General features: G+C 35.4%; 1 protein-coding gene across 2 annotated transcripts in view; it reads right to left on the minus strand.

Moving 5' to 3' along the window:
• Positions 1 to 238: 238 nt before the first annotated feature.
• LOC139692298 (ATP-binding cassette sub-family C member 5-like) overlaps positions 239 to 22438 on the minus strand; it is a 32927-nt gene continuing 10727 nt past the window's right edge. The window contains exons 7-13 of one of the 2 annotated variants that reach the window (XM_071590401.1): positions 22320 to 22409; positions 20470 to 20692; positions 20004 to 20163; positions 19161 to 19239; positions 8208 to 8321; positions 4247 to 4411; positions 239 to 1776 (exon numbers count right to left, since the gene is read on the minus strand). In XM_071590401.1, coding sequence (XP_071446502.1) covers positions 1672 to 1776; positions 4247 to 4411; positions 8208 to 8321; positions 19161 to 19239; positions 20004 to 20163; positions 20470 to 20692; positions 22320 to 22409 — 936 coding nt within the window. In that variant the 3' untranslated portion in view covers positions 239 to 1671. The remainder of the gene's footprint in view (positions 1777 to 4246; positions 4412 to 8207; positions 8322 to 19160; positions 19240 to 20003; positions 20164 to 20469; positions 20693 to 22319; positions 22410 to 22438) is intronic. The other variant, XM_071590402.1, reaches the window with a different exon arrangement.

The raw sequence follows: 22438 nt of genomic DNA on the forward strand, positions 1-22438 counted from the left end.
GTTCATACAAAATCACTATATTGTTTTAGTAAATGCGTCAACATTTTATTCACTTTTATAGCATGCACATGTAAAAGCCTAAGAATGCTATCTTGCCATTTAAAATTGATGATAGTATCTTTCTCATGGTCATTCCTCCCAAAATGTTTCATGTGCCCTCAATGGGAACCTAGTTTACCGTAGACACTCAAGATAATAAATATCAGTAAAATGGAATATTTATTTTTCATAAAAATATTTTATTTATTTTTTTTAATTTTAAAACATTGTTCACATACAGCAGTGGCACCAATTTACAGTGAAAAATATAACAAACATAAAAGAGGACAAAGACAATAACAGTATAACAATAACAACGAGAACCAAGCATGGACAGGGGAAAATTTTAATTTACTGAAAGGTGGGATAAAGCTTGGGTGGTGAAGTTTTTGCATGATAGGTTAAAGGGGTCGACAGTGTGAGGGAGTGAATTTAGAAGGGAGGAGAGGCGAAATAACAGTGAGCGCTTGGTGAGGGATATTCTAGGAGAAGGCAGATGGAGTAGGGAGTGGGTGCGGGTGGATCGGGTTGGTATTCTGAAGTTAAAGAAAGATAGCAGTTCAGGGCAATCAATAGCCGAGTTTAGGGTCTTGTAGAGGAGTTTTAAATCAGCTTTAAGTCTGCAGCTTTGGGGACTAGAAATGGATAGGGAAGACAGAACAGCATTTGAGGACATATTGCGGTAATGTGGGACTCGGTGTTGGACTATTTTGGTAAAGAAGTGAGAGATGGAATCAAGGGATTTAAGGTTAGTTGGGGATGATGTGGACCAAATGGGGGAGCAATATGATATGATGGGAAGAAGAGAAGAGTACATCAAATGGGCCAGACCAAATGAACAGAACGGAGTCAATTACTACAAGCATTCATGACAGTATCCCTGGTTACCCAATTTAAAAAGATTTGAAATTTTATCTGGGATCAGAACTGTATAATATAAAATTATTACTTCATATAAGAAGTCCATTGGGACACCATGGAAGTTATTTGAACAGCTCTGACATTTATATAAAATAAACATTTAATTAAAATCAAACTGCTTATAATTATGGACTTTTTCATGGAAGAAAATATCATATTTTGAAGATTCAAAAATAAATTCCATTAGCTACTGAACAATATGGAAGAGAGATACATAGTGCACGTATACAATCACAGCATGAATCTAAAAACAACAGCAAAAAACCTTTAATTAATCATAAGGCACTCAATATTGTTTCTCTAATTATCAAAATAAGCACTGTTTCTCTAATTATTAAAATATTTCACCTACATAGTGCTCCCATCAATATTTTCTTGATTTCTCAAAAGCTTTTGAAATTTAAATAATTAAGTACTGAACACAACCACATTGCAATGTTATTTTTAAAAAATCCTTAAAAACATTCAAATAAATATAAAAGTCTACAGGAAAATATAAAATGGGATAAATATAAATATTAATCGAACATTCAAAACTCTAATACTGCTTTTTAAATACTTGTACAAGTACATTTTTTTATAATAAGATCAACATTCCATGACTCATTCAATATTCAGCTCGGGCTAAAAAAAACAAAAATTTGGTGTGAAATAATCACTTAAAAAAACACTTGAATAAAAAAACATTGCAAATATCTTTCACACAATATGTCATTCTATGGCTGAGATGCTTGAGATCCCTGCTGCTTCCATCATTTGGCGGAATAGTGAGTCAGATTTAGCCATTAACAATGCTGGAGAGTCAAATTCCACCACCTTCATGAGAAAAAAATGGAGTCATATTAGTGACTGTATAGAGTTATTCAATTCAATAACTTAGAATTTCAAAATAATAACTGAGGTAGGACATGAATACCAACACATGCTTGTTACTGGAGTCTTACATATTCATCTCATAAAACTTTAACATGTAAAACTTTCACAATACTTCTAAAAAATATATAAGCACAGGGTACAGTATGAATAAAGCTTCATTTGAGATTCTTCAACCTGGAAGTTTTATGCATTGATGTCTCCTTGAAGCTAAATACTCCTTGTTACATGGATTTAAAGATATACATAAATATAATGTTGTGCGGATGATGATGATGGATAAAAATAAGAGTTAATGATATAATTGTAAAGGAAAGGATGCCTTGGCTGTAGGTTAAACAAATTACAAGGATTGGTTTGTTGTTGAAATTAATGGAAATGATAGTAAATTGTTTCTAAAAGCTGATTATACTGAAAATGACAGTCAGAATGTATGCTTCATTATGAAGAGAGGGGCTCAGATGTACTTCAGGAAAGTTAGATTGTTCTAGGTTCGCTTGGGTGTTGAAACTATAACAGTTTTTGACTGTCTAGGAAAAATCATCTAATTATAAAGAAGTCTTGAAATAATTTGATTCAGGTGAAATAAAATAGATAATGCAACAATTTCAGAGTGTATAAATCATTCGCCTTGAAAAACAAAATGGTGGTTTGTTTGGATCACCAATCATTTGATTGCATTCCAAATACATTATATAGGTGCTCAATTACAGAAAACTTCTGATATTTCATTCATGGGTTGCATACATATTTTTAGGATATTCTGGATGATTTTTTTCTGCTGTGTAACAACGATATTCTGGTGCTTATTTTGATATGTATTAAGAACGCCTGTTGTTCTTCTGCCCATTATTTTTGTTGCAAGTGTCATGTACAGACCATAATATGCATGACGGCTGTCCAGAAAATAAACTCCATTTTTGTTTAGCGCAAGAATAGGTGGAGGGAGCCAAATGGTCACTGTATTGACGCACACAGTAGGTCAGCACGACTCGAGCTGCAGAGGTTAGAAGGTTGCACCGCTTGTCATTTGTTTACAATAGCAATTATAATCTTCAAAGCTGCTGACATTCATGGGGAAATATGTGTTCTGAATGGACCAAATGTAATGAATGATAAAAATTGTGCACCAGTGTTGTCGTTCCATTACGAGTGAACATAAATGTCCATGATGATGATAGAAGTGGCCACCCATATGTGGTGAACAATGAACTGCACCTGAAAATTGACAAAACATTCGCAAAAGCCAGCTTTTTATGGTAAATGAAATCATTAGAAAGGTTCCAAAGATTTCTACAACTCTGCTTCATGGAAACACAACTGAAAAGTTAGGCTGCCACATATTTTGTGCATGTCTCAACAAGGAACTTTAAGATGCTGTCATTGATTGGCTTCGATCTCAGGAGGCAGAATTTTAGGCAGAAGGAATTTAACAACTAGTTCAGAGATATATAAAATGTTTAAATCTGTTAGGCAAATATGTATAAAAAAGCAGATGTATATTTTTGAGCTGAAAATAAAAAAAAATTTGTATCTATTCCGGTGTATTTTTCATAGCATAATGAAGGTTACTTTCTGGACAGCCCTCACACATTGGTTTGCCATTCAAATTAAAACTATTAAGTATAATTTTTCTAGCAACACGAAAACCTAGCGTTTACTTAAAAATTATAGATATTAATGTGCCATGTACCCACTCAATGTGAGAAATAACCAGGTACAATTCAAGTGTAATAAAAGTTACATAGTTCAAGTAATGGTATACTGAGAGCTACTAAAGGCCGTAAACTGATAAACTTATGCATCGATTTTTACTGACTTCAGCCTACCCCACACCCTACTCAGTATCCCTCATTCCCAGTTGACCCTGACTTCATACCTGGACCACAAGGGAAATGGACTAAAATCATGAATGGAAGGGTGGTACATTTTGAAGTTATGGCAATGTAAACAAACATCATCCGAGAGTAATGGAGAGAAACAATGATGTCCATCTCAGCACAATTATTGTAAGGAAGGCAAAATTGCACTTGAGAGAGAGTACTGGTTTCAGACATTTTGTTTTCAAAGGTTTTACTATTACAGGATTTTACATCACGACTTTTTTACCTCATTATCATTTTACATTTTGGTAGCCATTTTGCCTAAAAAATGATTAAAGCAAAGTCTGCTTAATATTCTGATGTTTCATTAGATTACAAAAAACACATTTGCAAATGAAAATGAAAGGAAGAATGTGTCTACGCAACATATCAATATTCATACAATTATTTAGCATCAATTTATGAATATTCTTTTAGGAATTCGCAATGAAACTCCATTCACTGCCTTGGCCATCAAAGAGGAATGAATAAAAAACATTGCATAACACTTAAATTAGTATAATTAATAATAATGAAATTAATATCATTACCTTGCCAGCATCTAAAACCATAACTCGGTCATATGAAGTTATTGTGTGTATTCGATGTGCAATGGTGATAACAGTACAACTTGAAAATTCTTCACGGACTGTGTTTTGAATCAAGGAATCAGTCCCCAAGTCCACGGATGCCGTAGCTTCATCCAGCAATAAAATCTTTTATACATAGAAATAAAATATTTAAAAAAATTAAGTAGGTAGATACATACACGTATGCACTGACTTTTGCAATAATTTTCTGTTAAGAATAATTTAATATGAGGGCAATTCGAAAAGTAAGGTCTCCTTTTTTCTTCATGAAAAATCAAATTTATTCTCAATTATGTGTACATCGTAGGAAAGGCTGAGCATTTAGCTATTTTTCTACATAGTCGCCTTGACGATCAATCACTTTTTGCATCCTTGTACCCAGCTTTTTAATACCAACGTCATACCTTTCTGCCACCGCATCTCGAAGCCAACTGATGACTGCTTCTTTCACTTCCTCATCTGACTTGAATTTCTGTCCTCCAAGGTGTTTTCTGAGAGCGGGAAACAAGTGGTAGTCACTGGGGGCAACGTCCGGGCTGTAAGGATGGTGGTCGATGATATCCCAGCCGAATTCATTGAGTAGGGTGACGTGTGGACGTGCATTGCCATGATGCAAACACACTCATTTGGTGGACACCTTGTTGTAACCGAGGACCTCTGACACAATATTCTGCACAGAGAAGTAGCCACTTTCTTCATTAAGGCCTTCCTTTATCTCATGAAGGGTAATTCTCCTGTTATTGTGCACAATCTCATCAATTGGAGCCACCGTTCATTCCGGCAAACTCGGCTGCCCTGACCGCTGCTAATCGAGAACGTTTTCCCGGCCATCAAAAAACTCCCTGCATCACTTCCGCATGTTTTTGATGTCCATACACTTCTCACCGTACATTCCACTAAATGGCGATGAATTTAAATTGGAGAAGCAGTTGTCAGTTGGCTTCATGACATGGTGAGAGAAAGGTATGATACCGGTATTAAAAAGCTGCTTACAAGGATGCAATAGCTAAATGCTCAACCTTTCCAATGATGTAAGCTAAGTAGAGAATAAATTTGATTTTTCAAAAAAAAAAAAAAAAAAAAATAGGGGACCTTACTTTTCGAATCGCTCTTGTACATGCAAGTATGATTTGGGTTGTTACAAAGACACATTAAGAACTTAATAAGGTTTTATTCATAATAATTAGCCACTATGCATGATGAAACACTAAAATAATTATTTATGACAATTAAATAAAAAAAGTGCAACGTGTTTTAATTGGTTAGTCATATTAGTTCACCCAGAAATAATACACCTGAAACTGTCATTTGAGAAGGTGTATAAAGTTAGTTCTAACTTAAGCTTTAAAGTGAGTTCACCAATGGGTTTATTATTAAGAATGTTAAGACAATGAATGAGTGATATTAACATTTTAAGTATGATAGTTAACTGCATGCATTAATGTGTACATGCTGTACATCTTTAATTTAAGGATCCATTTAACAAATGAAAACATGCTGAGTGCACAACCTCACTAGGAGCCATTCTCAAATTATGCAATCAATTAAATATGCATTACGTTTTCATTCACTCATCCTCTATTTTATGCAGCAAGTTACTGCAATCATCCTTCCTCTTCCATCAATCATATGCTAATAAAATCTATGAAATACTTGAAAATTAGCTTTGTTTAAATTTTAAAAAAGTACAATCACTTTCACATAATAAATTAAGATTTTAAGGGATAATAAGATCCACTTCATGAACAATTTGACAGCAGCCAGATTGAGAAATACAAAATGCATTCTGGTTACACTTTGTCAGAGAATTCATCTGTCAGTGGCAAATCTCAAAAGGCAAAATAGAAATCTGTTGAAATTTGTCCATGAGGTTGAATTTCCAAGGCCCTGTTAAATATTGTAATATAATTTTAAATCATGCAACTTTTGGGATTTCTGGGGAGAAATGTTCCCTTAAAAATGTCAACACCCTATTGATGCTTTGTCCTTGCAATGATTATTAAAAGAAAAAATTAATTAAAGGGAAAACTATTCAAATAATTTATTCATGCTCCAAATTGGCCTGCTCCAAATACCAAAAATACTCTAAATGGCTTAATAAATTGGCAATATTATTATTACTATATGGTAATCTACCAGTTAAGGTAGGTTTTTGGATGGAAACAACTATCAAATAAATATTTTGTAACTCCTAACAAAACACAATCCAGCACCTAGTCTATATCAGGTCCCCCTTCATCTCTGAGTACTTCCTTCAACCCGTCCTACCTCCCTATCCTGTTCCTTCCCTTTCCTCATTTGCCTAACATTCTCTCCTATATAACAGTCTTCAATATCCCACTGCCGATCAATATGCCCTTCATTCTTTTTTCCTGCCTCCATAGGATTTCTCCCAGCAAACCCCTCTCTTCACCCATGATACTAAGTACTTCCTCATTTGTTTTCTTCTCTGTCCATTTCACCTTCTCCATTCTTCTCCACACCCACATTTCAAAAGCCTCCAATCTACATCTATCCTCCTGCTTCAATGATCACGTTTCCACGCCGTACATAGCTACGCTCCATATCAAAGTTTTTATGAGTCTTTTCTTAACATCCTTACTCAACGTCCCTCTCATCAACTCCTTCCTCCTTCTGAAAGCCTCTTTGCTTAGCGCAATTCTTCTCCTTACGTCCCTACTACTTTGACCGTGTTGGTCCAAAAAATTTCTGACATAGGTAAACTGTGCTACCTGCTCTAGTTTTTGCCCTCCTACCATAATGTTAAGCTTAGCCTTTTTCTTTCTGGAAAATCCCATAACCTTTATTTTATTAATATTGATTCTCATCCCATTTCTGTCGCAATGAGTTTCCAATTCACTCAGCAATGCTTGCAACCCCTTGGCTGACTGACAAACTAAAGCTTAGTCAACAGCAAACCTAACTGATTTTACAAATTCCCCTCCGACAATCATTCCTACCTCCAGTTCTTCCCATGCCTCTTTAATCATTTCCTCTGCATATAAGTTGATCGGCAACGGTGATAATGGGCAACCCTGCCTTACACCTCTTCCTAACACTGCCCATCCTGACTCCCCGTTTCCCACCCGCACCTGAGCAGTCTGAGACATGTACAGGTTGCGGATTAGCCTCCTTTCCCTCCAATATATTCCTATTTTCTGCAATATACTCATTAGTTTTTCCCAATTCACTCGATCAAACGCCTTTTCGAAATCTACGAAACAGGCAAATACGTCCTGATTGTATTCTATATTCCTCTCGATTATTGATCTCATTACTGCAATGTAATCACATGCACCTCTCCCCTCCTTGAACCCAAACTGATCATCCTCTAAGTAATCATTTGCCCTACTCTTTATCCTCTAGTTGATGATCCTGAGAACAACTTAAGCTGTTTGGGATATCAAACTTATTGTTCTGTAGTCCTCACATAATGTAGCCTTTAGTTTTTTCGGAATCGGAATGAACACTGATCTCACAAAGTCTTCCGGCCAGATTCCCTGTATATTACTCTGTTTCTAACACTCCAATAATCCCTACTATTCTTCTATTTCACCTAGCATTGCCCTAAAATATCCACATTTATGTAAATACACACACAAAATTGCCTATGATTGAGGATATCATCTAACTAAGAAGTTCGAGAAGCATAGTTTTTTTCATTTGTTTACTATAATCTCAGAAATTATCGATTCAAATATTTTTTAAAGTGACAATGTCACACTCACTTTTCGCCATGTGTGCATAAACATTTTTACATTTATAATTTTAGACTACTTGGGAATTTTGAACTACTAGGTCAATCTTGAATTTGATTTGGGTTTCTTCAACAGTGCTATAAGGTATTTATCCTTGGGGCCTTTCATTTTCATTCACACCAAGAAGTAAATATATAATTTTTATGCACAGATGTTAGACATACTTTATTTCTTCTTAGTAGAGCTCTTGCTAAACATATTAATTGCTTCTCCCCCACAGAAAAATTTTCACCATCAGACTCTACAACCATTAGAAGCTGCTTGTCCTCTTTTGTAACCTGAAATAATCATTAATATTAGAATTTTATTCCTGATAAGTAGAGATCAGTTTAATAAGTTTAAATAAGGAGAGGGAAGGAAGGTTAAAAATTCAGACTTTCAGGGGACCAGTATCTGTTTCTCCATAAGTTTATGATAATTTGTGAGCATGCAACCCATATGTTTTTCAAAATGATACATGAATTTTTAAGTTAGCCAAAAATATTTTTTATGAGATGCACAGGCATTAATATAAGAATATCTGGTCCTTATCCATGAAAACTGAATGTAAAAAATACATGCCTGCAAAATCAAAGTCGTTTACAGCCACTGACACCATGTACTGCAGGCATGCAGCACTTGATGCTTCATAATAATTAGGTACTCAACCTTAAATTATAAATTGAGCCAAAAAGAACGACATTTCATATAAATTCATTTAAAGGCAAGTATATTATTATTCTTTTCCTGGTGGTGCTCGCAGCTGGATTTGAAGGCTTTCTTTCCCCCTTCTTGAACCCCTTAATTTCTGTCCTTTTCTACTATAGAAAAGCTGTTCTTTTCTACTATATGACCCTAAAAAATATATTTTCTCACAGACATGCATGTGAAAAATAATGAAATTGAAAATTATGCTCTTGATATGCATTAAACAAAAGGTACAAAACTATAACATATAAATACAATTGAATTTCAGAATATTACAATTTCACGAGGGTAGTCTGAATAGTTCTCAGCTTCATTCATAGATTTTATCACTACTCATAAGACTTTTTTCTTTCATGTTGAGTAACTATAAGTAGACAAAATGTGAAATCACAAGCCATTCCATTCAACAGTTCACTGTAGGTAGTCCTTTGAATCAGTTGTGGGGCATGCGTTGTTAGAAATGGAACAAATTGAGTAATAAGCAATGATAAAATTCTTCATAAAAGGTTTAATGCTGACTGAAATTCATTTGAGGATTCTAAATACGTACAGGGACTCTTCTCTTTCTATTTCCACAGTGAAGAAATCGGTGGCCAAGTTTAAACGTGGCTGTGAAAGCCTCCAAGATGATTCACGTTAAGGACATCCAAGAAAGGCAACCATGATGAAGATGAAAGAAGACAATTTGCTTTCCCATATAGGATTTTTTAATACAACCAAGGTTTCATTACAGCTTAGCATATTCAGGTGTAATGAAACCTAGGCCGTAATAAAAAATTCTATATGGAAAAGCAAAGTGTCTTCTTTAATCATGTAGGATTTCCACCATGTTACACCTGAAACCGTGTCATTTATGAAGTGCAACCATACCAGAAATCATCAAAAAAGCTCATATGATTTTGGAAGATCAGCATGCAGTGCTTGGCATGCTATATGAAAAACAAACATGAGATTTTGCATCAATATGTGACAATGGATGAAACATAGATTCACATAACACACATGAATGAAAACAACAATCCATGCAGTGGATTTTAAGCTCCAAAAAAGGCAAAGATGGTATCTTAGCCTGGAAAGATCATGACATTGGTTTTTTGGGATGTGAAAGATATTCTGCTGGTCAAATATCTTGAAAAACGTAAAAACATTTGCTGGAGGATAGGAAAAAAACCATTTTCCTTCAGGACAATGCACCTGCCCATGAAAGTGTTTGATGATGAAAAAACTGAGGGTTTAGCATAACGAAGTGCTAGAAAATCCATCCTATTCCCTGGATTTGGCTCTCTTGAACTTTCACCTATTCAGAAAACACAAAAGTTTTCTCGCTGATCAATGGTTTTCATCCAATCAAGAAGTGATTGCTGCTGTGTACAAGTACTTTGCAGCACTTCTGGAAGAATACTAAACACAAGATAATGGCACTGGAACTCCCCTGGATAAAATTTATTAATATTAAAGATGATTATGTTAAAAAATGAAACCATTTTGGAAATATAAATTGCCATTTTCATCATCAGGCTGAGGACATTTTAGATTACCCTTATATCGCCAAAGAGATATCAGTAAGATTTAAAATTTTATTATTATGGCGAGTAAATTTATCATAGTTGATTTATTATTGATCCATTGCATAAGCACTGCCATTACTCTAAATTTAAGATTGTTTTTTGTTCACATAAATAATTTTTCTTTGGACTGAGTTATATCAAACTAGATGTTTTGCTCTGCTAGTATAGTAGAACAATGTTTCATAGATCTATTAATTAAGTAATTTAATCAAATGAAATGTGCCAGCAAAAACATATTATTTGGTGCATTCTTTAAAATTGGTTCCATAATAAATAATTAGATAGTCAAACCGACTACTTTTCCAAAAATCTATAGGCCTCATCATGAACATGCTAGAGATGACAGTTAAAATATGAGAAAAAGATCAGATAATCTGTGGTAAATTCAAATGACATGCATGCTATTTTCAAATGCACCACAAGCCTCAATAATTTGATATTACTGCAAACACATCCTTCAAGGGTTAACTGTAAGTAATACCACATAAAGCAAGCTGTCCCCCAAAAACATAGAAAAGCTTATATACATTCAAGATAAAACATGCACTCAATATAATTCCCATGCAATCAATATCATAGTTGCATGTCCAGTATTACTGATTGATTATAAAGAGCAGAAATAGGTAAGTTAATGTAATAGTAGGGGATACAAATAACTTTAGTCAAATCTTGAGATGTGTATCCTTTGCTGTGATATTTCAGCACAGTTATATTCTTAACTGTAACAATGCTCCTGACTCATATGTTAGCTAATATGAATGATTTCTACATGATGATGAGACTCACCTGAAACTTTCTTCATAAAATATTAAGGTACCTACCCACTGTTTTCTAGAGAAACTGGTATAGTTAGGTTTTACCAAAATAACCATTTACTATATGTAATAAATTTTACTCAGTGGCATGCCCTTTGATGAAGCAAGTGAAGTATGGCTTCACCAGTTGACTGCAAATATTACTAAATACAAATATTAAAAAATAGCTGTGCTTGGTAAATACTTCCAAAAATAGCAGTGCTTGGTAAATACTTCCAAAAATGGTAGTGCTTGGTAAATACTTCCAGCAAAAAAATGCACAGCCATCAGATGTTAATGCTAAACTTAAATAAACACCACACTCCCAGCATGACTTCAGCATCTATTGGCCGATCAAGCAACTATAAGAATAAAAACTACATCAAATGTGGTATTCCCAATAAGAATCACTCCGTTATGAGAGAGAGAGCACATGTAGTATACTATTTATTTGCCCTGTCTTTTCACTCAGTCATGGTCAAAGTGGATTTTTATTATTCGTCCAATTAAATAGAAATATGTACGGAGATGAGCTGGATGAATAGGTGCTGGCAGGAAGTCACTAAGCTGAAGATTAACACGTTCTCCCAGTGATTTTTCTTACGCTAGCAATATTTAGGGGATGGAATATCAAGAAGTAAATTTTGAAAAATATCAGCAGTTTTATGCATAACCATGAAAATACAGGGCTAAATAGTGGGAAGTAAATATTTATAGTACAGATATTCATATGATGCCCCCATTTTAATACTTATTTACATATGGGTCAAAATATTTTTTCCAGCCAACTATATAAAATCAAATAGGGGTGTTGTCAATTTTATATAATCAATTTTGCCAACAATATTATCACATTTTCCTAATCAGATTCAAAATTTTTACTTTAACCACAATATGGACTCAGTATCATGTTAAAACCTGATCTCAACACCGTGGGATAGCTCCAAGTTGGTGCTTCACTGTATTTCACATTTTTGTCATCATTCCTATTCGTAATATATTTCAGATGATCTAAGAGAAGGGCATCTGGAGAGTCTGGGAAGAGAGAAATTGGGTAGTTGGATATGGTTGGGGAAAAGATGGGTTACTGGAGAAAGGGAAGTATTTCTTGGGATAACTCTGGGAGAAAAAAATGACAAACATAGTGGTGAAAAAATGTGAAGATAGGTCTTCCTAGGAAGAGGGTTGACAACAGAATATTACAAGGAAAATAGAGCCAATTTGGGGAAGGTTGTTGGGATTTCATCTCATTTCCAACTTCTACAAAGGTAAAGTGAAAAGTTCTCCGCCTGACAATGAAAGACTGTGATTTTTACTTAAAAAATTATTTTATTTTCCTACATAATCTCCCTTGACTTCAACACACTTGGCCCAGTGTTTCTCCAACATCAGTATTCCTTCCCGGAAGTCAGAGCCTGGAAGGCTATGAAAATATCCAACTATGACACACTCAACTTTTTCATTTGATGCACAGTGCTCATCAGAAACAAATTTCTTCAAGTTTGGGAACAGAGGGAAGTTCGATGATGCTAATTCAGGAGAAGAGGAGGATGGCTGAGGAAATCATACCCCAGATCCCATATTTTTTCCATCGCCAATGCACCTTTGTGAGCAGGGGTGTTGTCCTGTTGAAAGATGTTTTTTTTTCCTTCTTCCACAAGGCCTTTTCCACGAATTTTGGCATCCAGCTGGTCAAGAAGTTTGGAGTAACACTCACCTGTAATTGTTCTGATTTTTTCAGAGTAATTAATTAACAGGATCATTTTAAATCCCAACACACACTGGCCATGACCTTTCCGGCAAATACGATCGACTTTGCTTTCTTTGTTCCTGAACCACCACCTTCCAGCCACTGTTTTGACTGCTGTTTCATTTCTGGCATGCAGTGGTGGACCCATGTCTCAACCATGGTGACAAATCCCAGTACAAAACTGGTCGATTCCCTCTTGAATTGGTTCAAATATTGCTGTGAAAATCATTTGCGCATATGCTTTTTATCGGCATTTTGCAAAGGCAGCACCCACTTGGCGCAGAGCTTTTGTCACCGTAATTCTTTGTGCAAGATGTTTTGCACTCTTTCTTCTGATATCCCCATGGTCTAAGCTATCTCAACATCTTCACTATACTATCATTCAACACGATATTGTGCACCTTTTGGATGGTTTCTGGTGTGGTTGTGGTTTTAGGCCATCCTTCATATGGGTCATCTTCTAAGGGATGTATGAGCACGTTTAAATTCAGCTGCCCCTTTTTAATGGTTGACATTGAAGGAACCAAGTCCATGTACACTTTTATCAACTTTGGATGACTTTCCTCAGGAGTTAAGCCATCCAAAATAAAGAATTTTATGACCGCAAGAAATTCAAGTTTTTCCATTTGAATGGGAAACATGAAAGACATCTACTCCAACAATACATTTAACCTAACTACTGGAAAGAACAAGTTGAAATTTGTCTAACAAACTAATGACACATGCACTCAGGCAGGAATCATAAATTTTCGCTAATTGGAACACCATCTCTATGTCAGGCTGAGAAATTTTCACCTTATCCTCGAATATCGGCCACACTTGCTACTATCCCACCATACTATTTCACCCCTCAACCAGTCAATTGAAACTAAGTAGGCTCCCTCCATCACTTCTCTCTGTTACCACATGGACTGGCATGTGACAATGTGATCACAAACAACCGCCTTATCCTTTTTCAAAACATCAATAATAGCATGTACATTTCAATCCTGATGCAAAGTAGAATAAAACTCATGGTCACTAGTTAAGGTTTCGGATATGTCAAGAGGTGGGCAGACGTTAATTTTTCATGTCCAATTCCATCATCAAGATGTATGCATGGGAAAGTCAAGAAAATCAAAAGTAAAATTAGAGGCTTATTAGGATATATTTTGGAGACAGGCATAAGAATTAGGTAATTAATTTTTGCCGAAATAAATTATGGAATGTATCAAAGCAAATTTGATGCTTAAAATGGTTCCAAATTCATAATAATAAAATTAGCAAGTTTGATTCAAAGGTTTCTCAGTTGCTCTTTAGATTTTGCATTTATTTTAACCTTTGGAAACACCCCCTAATATTTAAGCTTAAGGGAATGCTATGTTCTTTGGCAGAATCTGAAGGCTGAAGGAGAGAAGAGTATTTCATCATAGAAGAAGAAGCATAATCCTCAATATTCAGTGACGCTAGCAATATTGTCAAAATTTTGAGCAATGATCAGGCAGATGGCATAAGCAAAATGCACTAATCCAGGTTCAGTTTCAGACTCTGTCAGTGAAAAAAAATAATCAGATAGGTGGTATAAAGGTTCAAACAAGTGGATTCTGGTTGATGAGAAGTGGGGGAGGACATCTAGCTGGGAATCTCAGCAATCCTAATGCCCTCTGATCTTAATGTGGTAACCTTGGATGATAATGGCAACATCCTATGACTTAGGTATCTTGCACTTTTCCATACTGCCAGGAAGTCACACAAGAAGGGCAAGAAACAAACAGCAGCATGTTGGTGGAGGGGGTCAGTCCTTCCAGGGCAATGAACAGGGATACTTCATGAAGAATAACTACACCAAAAGTGGGGCAAAACACAAGAGGAAGTTATTTAGATGCACATATGAGCAGAGGCAATGTAGAGAGGAGGAGGAACACCTAAAGGACAAACCTGAACCTGAAGGAATTGCTACTGGGATTGCCATTTATAACTGCCAAGAAATTGAAATCATCTGAACAAGGAAGATGTTCTATGAGAAAAGGTGGTGCAAGCCTCCATAGAACACCCCTGCGGGCACCCATGTGGGAGGTGTGGAAACAGTTTCCCATGAGTTAAGAGAACACAAGACCAAGACACATTATACCTAGGAAGAGATGGGAGCTCAGAGTGCAAGAAGGTTATGCTGGCCAACCAGGCAAGACAGAATCATAGAATGTCATATTGAAACTGAATGTGGTGCTGAAGAAGAATCCCAGTTAGCATTGGTCCTGAATTTCTGTCGAGGGTTCACATTCAAGAACTGCAAATGCAGAAGCTAGCAGGGTACATAAGTGGTCACTGAGCACTGAGTCAATCATGGTGCTACCGAGAGATTTGTGAGTGACAGCGTAGTAGTAGTAGTTTTGAGGGGAGGCGACCGACAGCTGAGGTCATTTGCGCCATAGGGGATGGACAGGAAAGGATGAAGGGTGGAGAGAAACCCGGCATCAGCATTAGCCTACTCTTTACGAAAGGTGCCAAGGGGTCCGCAGTTTAACGTCCCATCCGATGGACAGCGTACTTAGAACCCCATGTTTGATGATGGCACAAAGGAGGCCTCAGGGCTACAGTGGCAGCACCGAAGAAGGGTGGCTGCACCTTTGAAAATGTAGATGATGGGCAGTTTACCCTTACGTGACAACTCACTGAAAGACTTTGTTAAGTAGGGATGTCTCAGGTTGGAGCCAAAGCAGATGTTGCAGAGAACATAATTTTCCCAACAATTTTTGCAATGAAATCACAGGACCAACAGTAAGGTTGATTGGAACAATTCAAGACTGGCACCAATATGGATTGCACTTTTCAAAGTAGCATAACACTCACGTCATGGTGTGTGCTACAGGCCACCCCTCTAGTGAAGGCTCATGCAGTGAAGTTGAAACTGGTGACAGGACCAATGCACAATGTTGTGTGATAGATTATCTGGGACCTGAGGGAGTAGCTGATGAGGACAGGTCAGAGCCAATACAAGGTCTGTTCAAATAGTATAGTGACTTTTGTGTTTTTTCAAAAATTATTTATTTATTCATGAATATCTATCTTGTCCCCTTCAAAGTAATCCCCATTAGATATTATACACTTGTGCCAACGTTTTTTCCAACCCTCAAAGGACTCCAAAAAATCATTTTTTTAAATCTAGTTCAGCTCCTCCTTAGATGCAGTCTTTGTCTCGTCAATCATAGCGTAGCATTGTCCTTTTTTTCTTCTTCCACAAATCTAGGCGTTTGTGGCGGATTACTTCTTGCAAATTGCACATAACTAGCAGGTAATATTCTTTATTTACCGTTCTACTCTGTGGCAAGAACTCATGATGCACCAGGCCCCTGCAATTGAACAAAACTGTAAGCAAAACTTTCACATTCGACCGAACTTGGCGCACTTTTTTCGGTCTTGGCTCGTACTGCAGCTTCCATTGGGATGATTGAGCTTTAGTTCCCACGTCATAACCAAAATCCCATGATTCTTCACCAGTTATGACTCTCTGGAGTAAATTTGGGTCGTCGTGGACAGAGTCCAACACCACATTAGCAATGTTAATGCGTTGCTGTTTTTAGTCTAAATTGAGCAATTTTGGTATGAATTTCACAGCAACCCATGTCATGCCCAAATCATTGGTAAAAATCGAATGGCACGAGCCAATGTTTAGGTCCTCAGCAACATCTTTAATGGTGATTTGATGATTAGCCAACACTATTTTCTTCACTTCATCAACATTTTCATCTGTTGTTGACGTGCTCGGGCATCCGGCACCCTTTTCGTCGTTCACATCTTCTTAGCCCTCTGGGAACATTTTGTACCACCGATAAACATTGCCTCCGTCCAAGGTAGCATTTTCATGTGCCATAGTGAACATTTGGAATGCGTTCGCGCACATAATTTTGTTTTTCATACAAAATTTGATACAGATTCTATGATCCTTTTGGAACAGGCAAAAATGGAAGACAAGCCAAAACACGTCCAAGCAAAACAGTTAACTGAACATTGAAAATGGCCGAAATTTTAGGCATAAGTGATAGACATAAGTACCAATATAAGCCACAAAAAAATCAAAAATCAAATATACGGAAATTCAAAATTCGCGATACTTTTTGACCAGACCTCATTTCTAACCTCACACCTAAAAAAATTGTTTTGCGTTACAAGAGGGGTAATTGATGTAGCCTGAGTTATAGTAGTTCTTACTAGTAGTAGAAGGCTGATATCTTTCATTGTTATTGATTTTTTCCGGGAAATGGTTGTCGCTGATTGTGTTGTAAAAAGATAAAAAGAGATATTATTGTTTTGGAATCTGAATAAGAGAAATAAGAACTTCTGGAGTAGAAAGTGATATGGAAAGCCACTCACTATGACTTTATTATGCTATCAGACATCTCCTGATCACACCTTTATGACCCAAATTTCATCCCTGAACCTTATTTCTTCTTTTACCTTGATGCTCATATCTCAATTCCTGTCCTCCATACCATTTGAATGTCATGAATGGATAGCCATATAAGGAACAAATAGGCTTGAGAAAAACTATGCGAACTCTCATTAGCTGCCCTGAGCTTTGATCACTTCTGTGACGGCAATCCCAAAATTAAGGTCTCCAAGATTTTAGAACTAGAAAGAAATATGTATTTTCCATATTTAATGCTCATTTTAAAACTTGATCATTCCTCTTATTTTCCTAGATAATCACCATATTGGCCTATGCATTTTTGTAGGTGTTGGGAAAGTTTTTGTATGCCCATGTGATACCAGCTTGCCACCATTCCATTGAGGAACCTTTTTTTTTATCTCATAATTGTCGCTTGTCAAGATTTGCAAAACCTGAGAGTTCCACTTCACACTTGAGACCAAACAGCAATCAAATGGTTGGCAGCATTCTTATTCACCCAAGCGTAAAAATTCAAACAGTCAGCTGGCAAAGCATTGAAATGGGATATTGTTGGCCAATTTCATGGATCCTGGGACCATAATAAATACAGACAGATATTATCAGATACTTAAACAACTCAGATGGGTGATTCAAAATAAAAGATAGGCCCCATGTCACCCATCAAACTGTCACTCTCCTGCAACAGTTTGGGATGGGATATCATCACCCTCCTGCCCTATAGTCCAGACTTAGCACCCAGGGACTCTACCATTGTTTACAAAGTAGAATGAACATTTGGCCACAAGGCACTTCAGCAACTAAGATGAGGTGATAGATGAGGTCCAATGCTTCCTCAATGACGTAATGGTGAGCTGGTACGACATAGGCATACAAAAACTGCCCCAGTACTTAAAAAAATGCATCGACTGAAATGGCAATTATATAGAAAAATGGAGGAATGTTTGATTGAACATTAAAAATAAATATTTTTTTCTATTTCTAAAAAATGGAGACCTTACTTTTGGGATTGCCTTATACTATCAATGATGCCCTCCTATGGACAACAAACTTGAAGTGGTGGGAGGGCTTGGGCATTGTTGACCCCCTGAGCAGTAAGAAATAACTATAACTGACAGAAAACAAATCTTAAATCAAATTAACTCATTTCTGAATTGATCAACTAAGACACCTGCTACCTGATAATCATTTCCAATGGGTCTCTATCATATTTTTATTAATTTATCTATTCACAATGTGCTTACATACTTGTTACTGGTTGAAATAGTCTTAAATACAAATCTATTGTGCTTTTTCAGCCCAGAATTTATCATTGTGTAATCATTTTTGTTCATAATATGGCCAAGGGACCCTTTGAGTCGTGGAAAAGCCACTGGCAAAAGTGTATCAAGGGATGTCCTTTGAAGATTTTTGAGGCATTGTAGCAATATCTGAAATAAATCTTTTTTCCCCGACATTTTCCCTGAATACTTTTTACACTAACGTTGTAGTAAGCACTTACGACATCGCAAATAAAATTGACGGATGGTGCCGGGAACCCAAGAATTAGTACTAACCTACACTTTTTGAAAGGAACCAAAGATTGATTCCCTAAGCAAGGTATTTTGTAACATGTTTGAAGTACTCTCCTCAACACTGAGAGGTAAAAAATGGAATATTATTTGAAAACATCCCTTCCAGGACCTCTATATGTAAAGCTACCAATCCTATTCAATACCCTTCATATAAATTTATTTCCACACTCAAAATCAATGACATAGTGATAAATACTTAATGAAATAAATAAAAAATAGACAAAATGTTAATCTGAAATTTAAATTCAAGCATAGGCTGCAAAACACTTAGCCCCTAGAATACATTTGTTAATAACACAATTTTAAACATACATTTCTATAAAACATTTTTGATAGTAAACCATCATTTCAAATACTTACTTTTTCCTTCAAGTGTGACTTTTCAAGTGCCTGCCATATTATTTCATCTGAATACTCAGAGAAGGGATCCAGATTGTACCTAGCATAAATAATATGATACATCAACAGAAATTACAATTTGATATTCACACATATTTCCAAACCTACAAGTAAAGAAATTAAAATGAAGTGAGAGACAGAAAGGAAGTGATCAGTGGATCATTTTTATTCCCCTCCCAAAAACTATTACTATATATGATATACTTTTAGAAAAATTAAGAAGTAATAAATATGCATCAGGAATGAAAAAGAATTTTTGAGCAGCACAAAAAAGGCACAGTAAGTTTCACTTTGCCAGCCTGTAATTTCAGATCTACATACACAATGGACATAATGAGATGTACGTTTAGATAACAAATGATCAGTGGGTTAAATAAATTTAGTAAATTTTCATGTCACTAAGTTCTTGTCTTTTAGTTTCTGTTTAAGCACATTAAAATGTTAAGTCTAAAATAAAAGATGATATTGTAAAGGAAGAACACTGTTGGCTGAATCTTAAGTGAATACTATTAAATGTTAAATTTAAGAAATTCAATTAAATATTTTATGTATTACATAAGCGTTGAAAATTAGAGCTATTATAAGGCTGTGTATGTATACTCTCACAACAGGTGCATAAATCGCTTCCAACGTCATTCCTCACAAAAAATACTGATTTTGGATATTTTAGGAAGACCAGTTTATAATAAAATGGACAGAAAGAAAAGTAATTGAAGTTATAACTATGGTGGGGAGGAAAGATAATTGCCAGGAGATTCGGAAAAGGCAGGAAAATTGGATAAAAAACACACCACAAACACTTACCTTAATGTCCCATGGAAAAGCACAGGATCTTGGGGAATTATGGCAATGGTAGAGCGTAATGTGCGCAGAGTCACTTTGGAAATATCAATGCCATCAATTTTAATGACCCCTGCACTCAATTTAATTAACCTGAGAAGAGCACCTAGCAGTGATGATTTACCTACACAAAGAAAGAAAGACCTTAGAATTTAAAGTAGAATTTTTGTATGTTCCTTATGCAATAAAAACTATTATAGTAGTTAGATTTCGGCAAAAACAGTTAAATCATCTTTCAGGGAGAGGTTTAAAATAGTGCATCAGAAAATTCATTCCCAATAATTAGTCATTCTTTTAATTATCGCCTTCATCTCACCAATGAGAGATCAGTCTCATGGAATATTTTAATCATAAATAAAAAAAATGTCCTTTTGTTTATGAATACGAATGATTCCCTAAAATTGATAGATTCTATCAGTAACTATCTCACCTGCACCAGTTCTTCCAACAACTCCCACTTTCTCTCCTCCAGAAATTTTGGCAGTGATGCCAATTAGAACCAGTGGCAAATTAGGACCATGCCTCAGCTGCACATTTGTTAATTCTATCTCACCATTTTGAGGCCAGTCCTTTGGAGGGACACCAATAACATTTTCAGGAGCACCAATCTTATCCTCAGATTCCTTGACAACATTTTCTTCTTCCTCCAATTCCTACAGATATTGGAGGAGGGTAAGGATGTATCTACATGAAAGTATTTGATGTATCACTAAGATCCTAGCAAAAAATACTTCATATCAAATAAATATTTCTTATACAAATTAAAATAAAATGAATGGCAACTGACCTTAAGAGTACAAACCAAAACTAAACAATGTTTCCAAGAAAAAATATTTGGGGCTAAAGAGGACTATATGATGAGGGATGAAACTATTTTTTATTATCTTTTTTCAGTTTTTACCGTAACATATATACATTAAAAGTAATTACCTGAAAACAAAAGCTAGCCAGTCATTTTATGCATGATTTTTGTGCTCAATGCACAAACTGCATCGAGAAATTATATTTTCTTCAGGAGTTAACTGTACAACATTATTTTAACAGTATTATTTGAAATGTCATTTTTGCAGTTGCCAAAGTATGCTTCACAGCAATTTTTTTGTAGTAATTTACTTTTTGAACTGACATATAAATTACACTTATAATCAACACTGAATCCAGAAATGTTTAAGTTTCCATGCAAATGGTCTAATTTTTATAAATGTTTTAAGTTCAAGACACAAATATTTAGGGCAGTTACTATGTTCAAATATTGTTACTGAAATGGAGAATTCAAAGATTTATATTATTTGATATGAAAATGATTTAAAACACTTACAGGTAAAATAAAACTCAGTTTGAGTCAAGGTAATGCCACACCTATATTATCTTTAAATTATAAGTAATGAAACCACATTACCCTTTAATAACATATTCACAGCGCAAGATGTAAGAGGTTTACTATTCTTCAAAATAAGATTAAAGGTAGGAAGGTGTGCATTACATGGGATAAATAGGTTCTTATCCACTGCAGTTTTTACTGTGCTAAATTTAGAAAGAAATAGATATTAGTTTACTATTAGTATTCAAAACAACATTAACCTGCAAACGTCATTAAATAAGACAGTATCAATTAAATCTTGTCCACATTTAAGAGAAACAAATATGAATTTATTGAAGTAATTCCAGAAATCACATTTTTTTCTGGAATGTTGAAACCATTAAATAGTGTGGCATTTAAATAATCTGTAGAGTGAAGCATGTTCTCACCAGTTAAACAATACAAACTGAGTTAATTTTCTTGCAGTTTAATACACTGACCAAATTGTAAGATGGTTCAGTGGTTAAAATCAGTTAAATTTCTTGAAGAATCAGTCCACAGTAGGTTTAACCATATTTCTACACCAGTGTTTCTGCTCGCTACAATTGAACTCAATATGGAAAAGTACGCATACATGGTTATGATTTTATTGCCAACCCTATCTGGCAGTTGGAGACAATAGAGAAATAGCAGAAGAAAATATACTACAGAAATACATTAGCAAAATTTATACTTAAATCCTCAACAATGTATGTGCATATATTTATTTGCCTGAGTGGAGAATGAAGTGACCAGTATTACAGAAAATACATAGATATGACCTACCATGTCATTCCAACAGATGAGAACAGATGGTATGTGTTTTTCAACTAACATTAAGTTATTCATTCATGATATAATAGCATATTTACTAGACATATAGATATGCATTAATGGCAATTTAATGAAGTCCTTCTGCTACACTATTGATGAAAACTAACCTCAGCATACTCCAAAATTCTCTCCACTGATGTGAAGCGGGCTTGCATTTCAGATTTCAGCTGCATCACATAAGGCACAAAAGTACTCACCTATAAAAAATGTTCATGAAAGCATACTC

Source organism: Hetaerina americana, unplaced genomic scaffold, assembly GCF_022747635.1.
Source record: "Hetaerina americana unplaced genomic scaffold, ioHetAmer1.1.p SCAF_4, whole genome shotgun sequence".
NCBI lineage: Eukaryota > Metazoa > Arthropoda > Insecta > Odonata > Calopterygidae > Hetaerina > Hetaerina americana.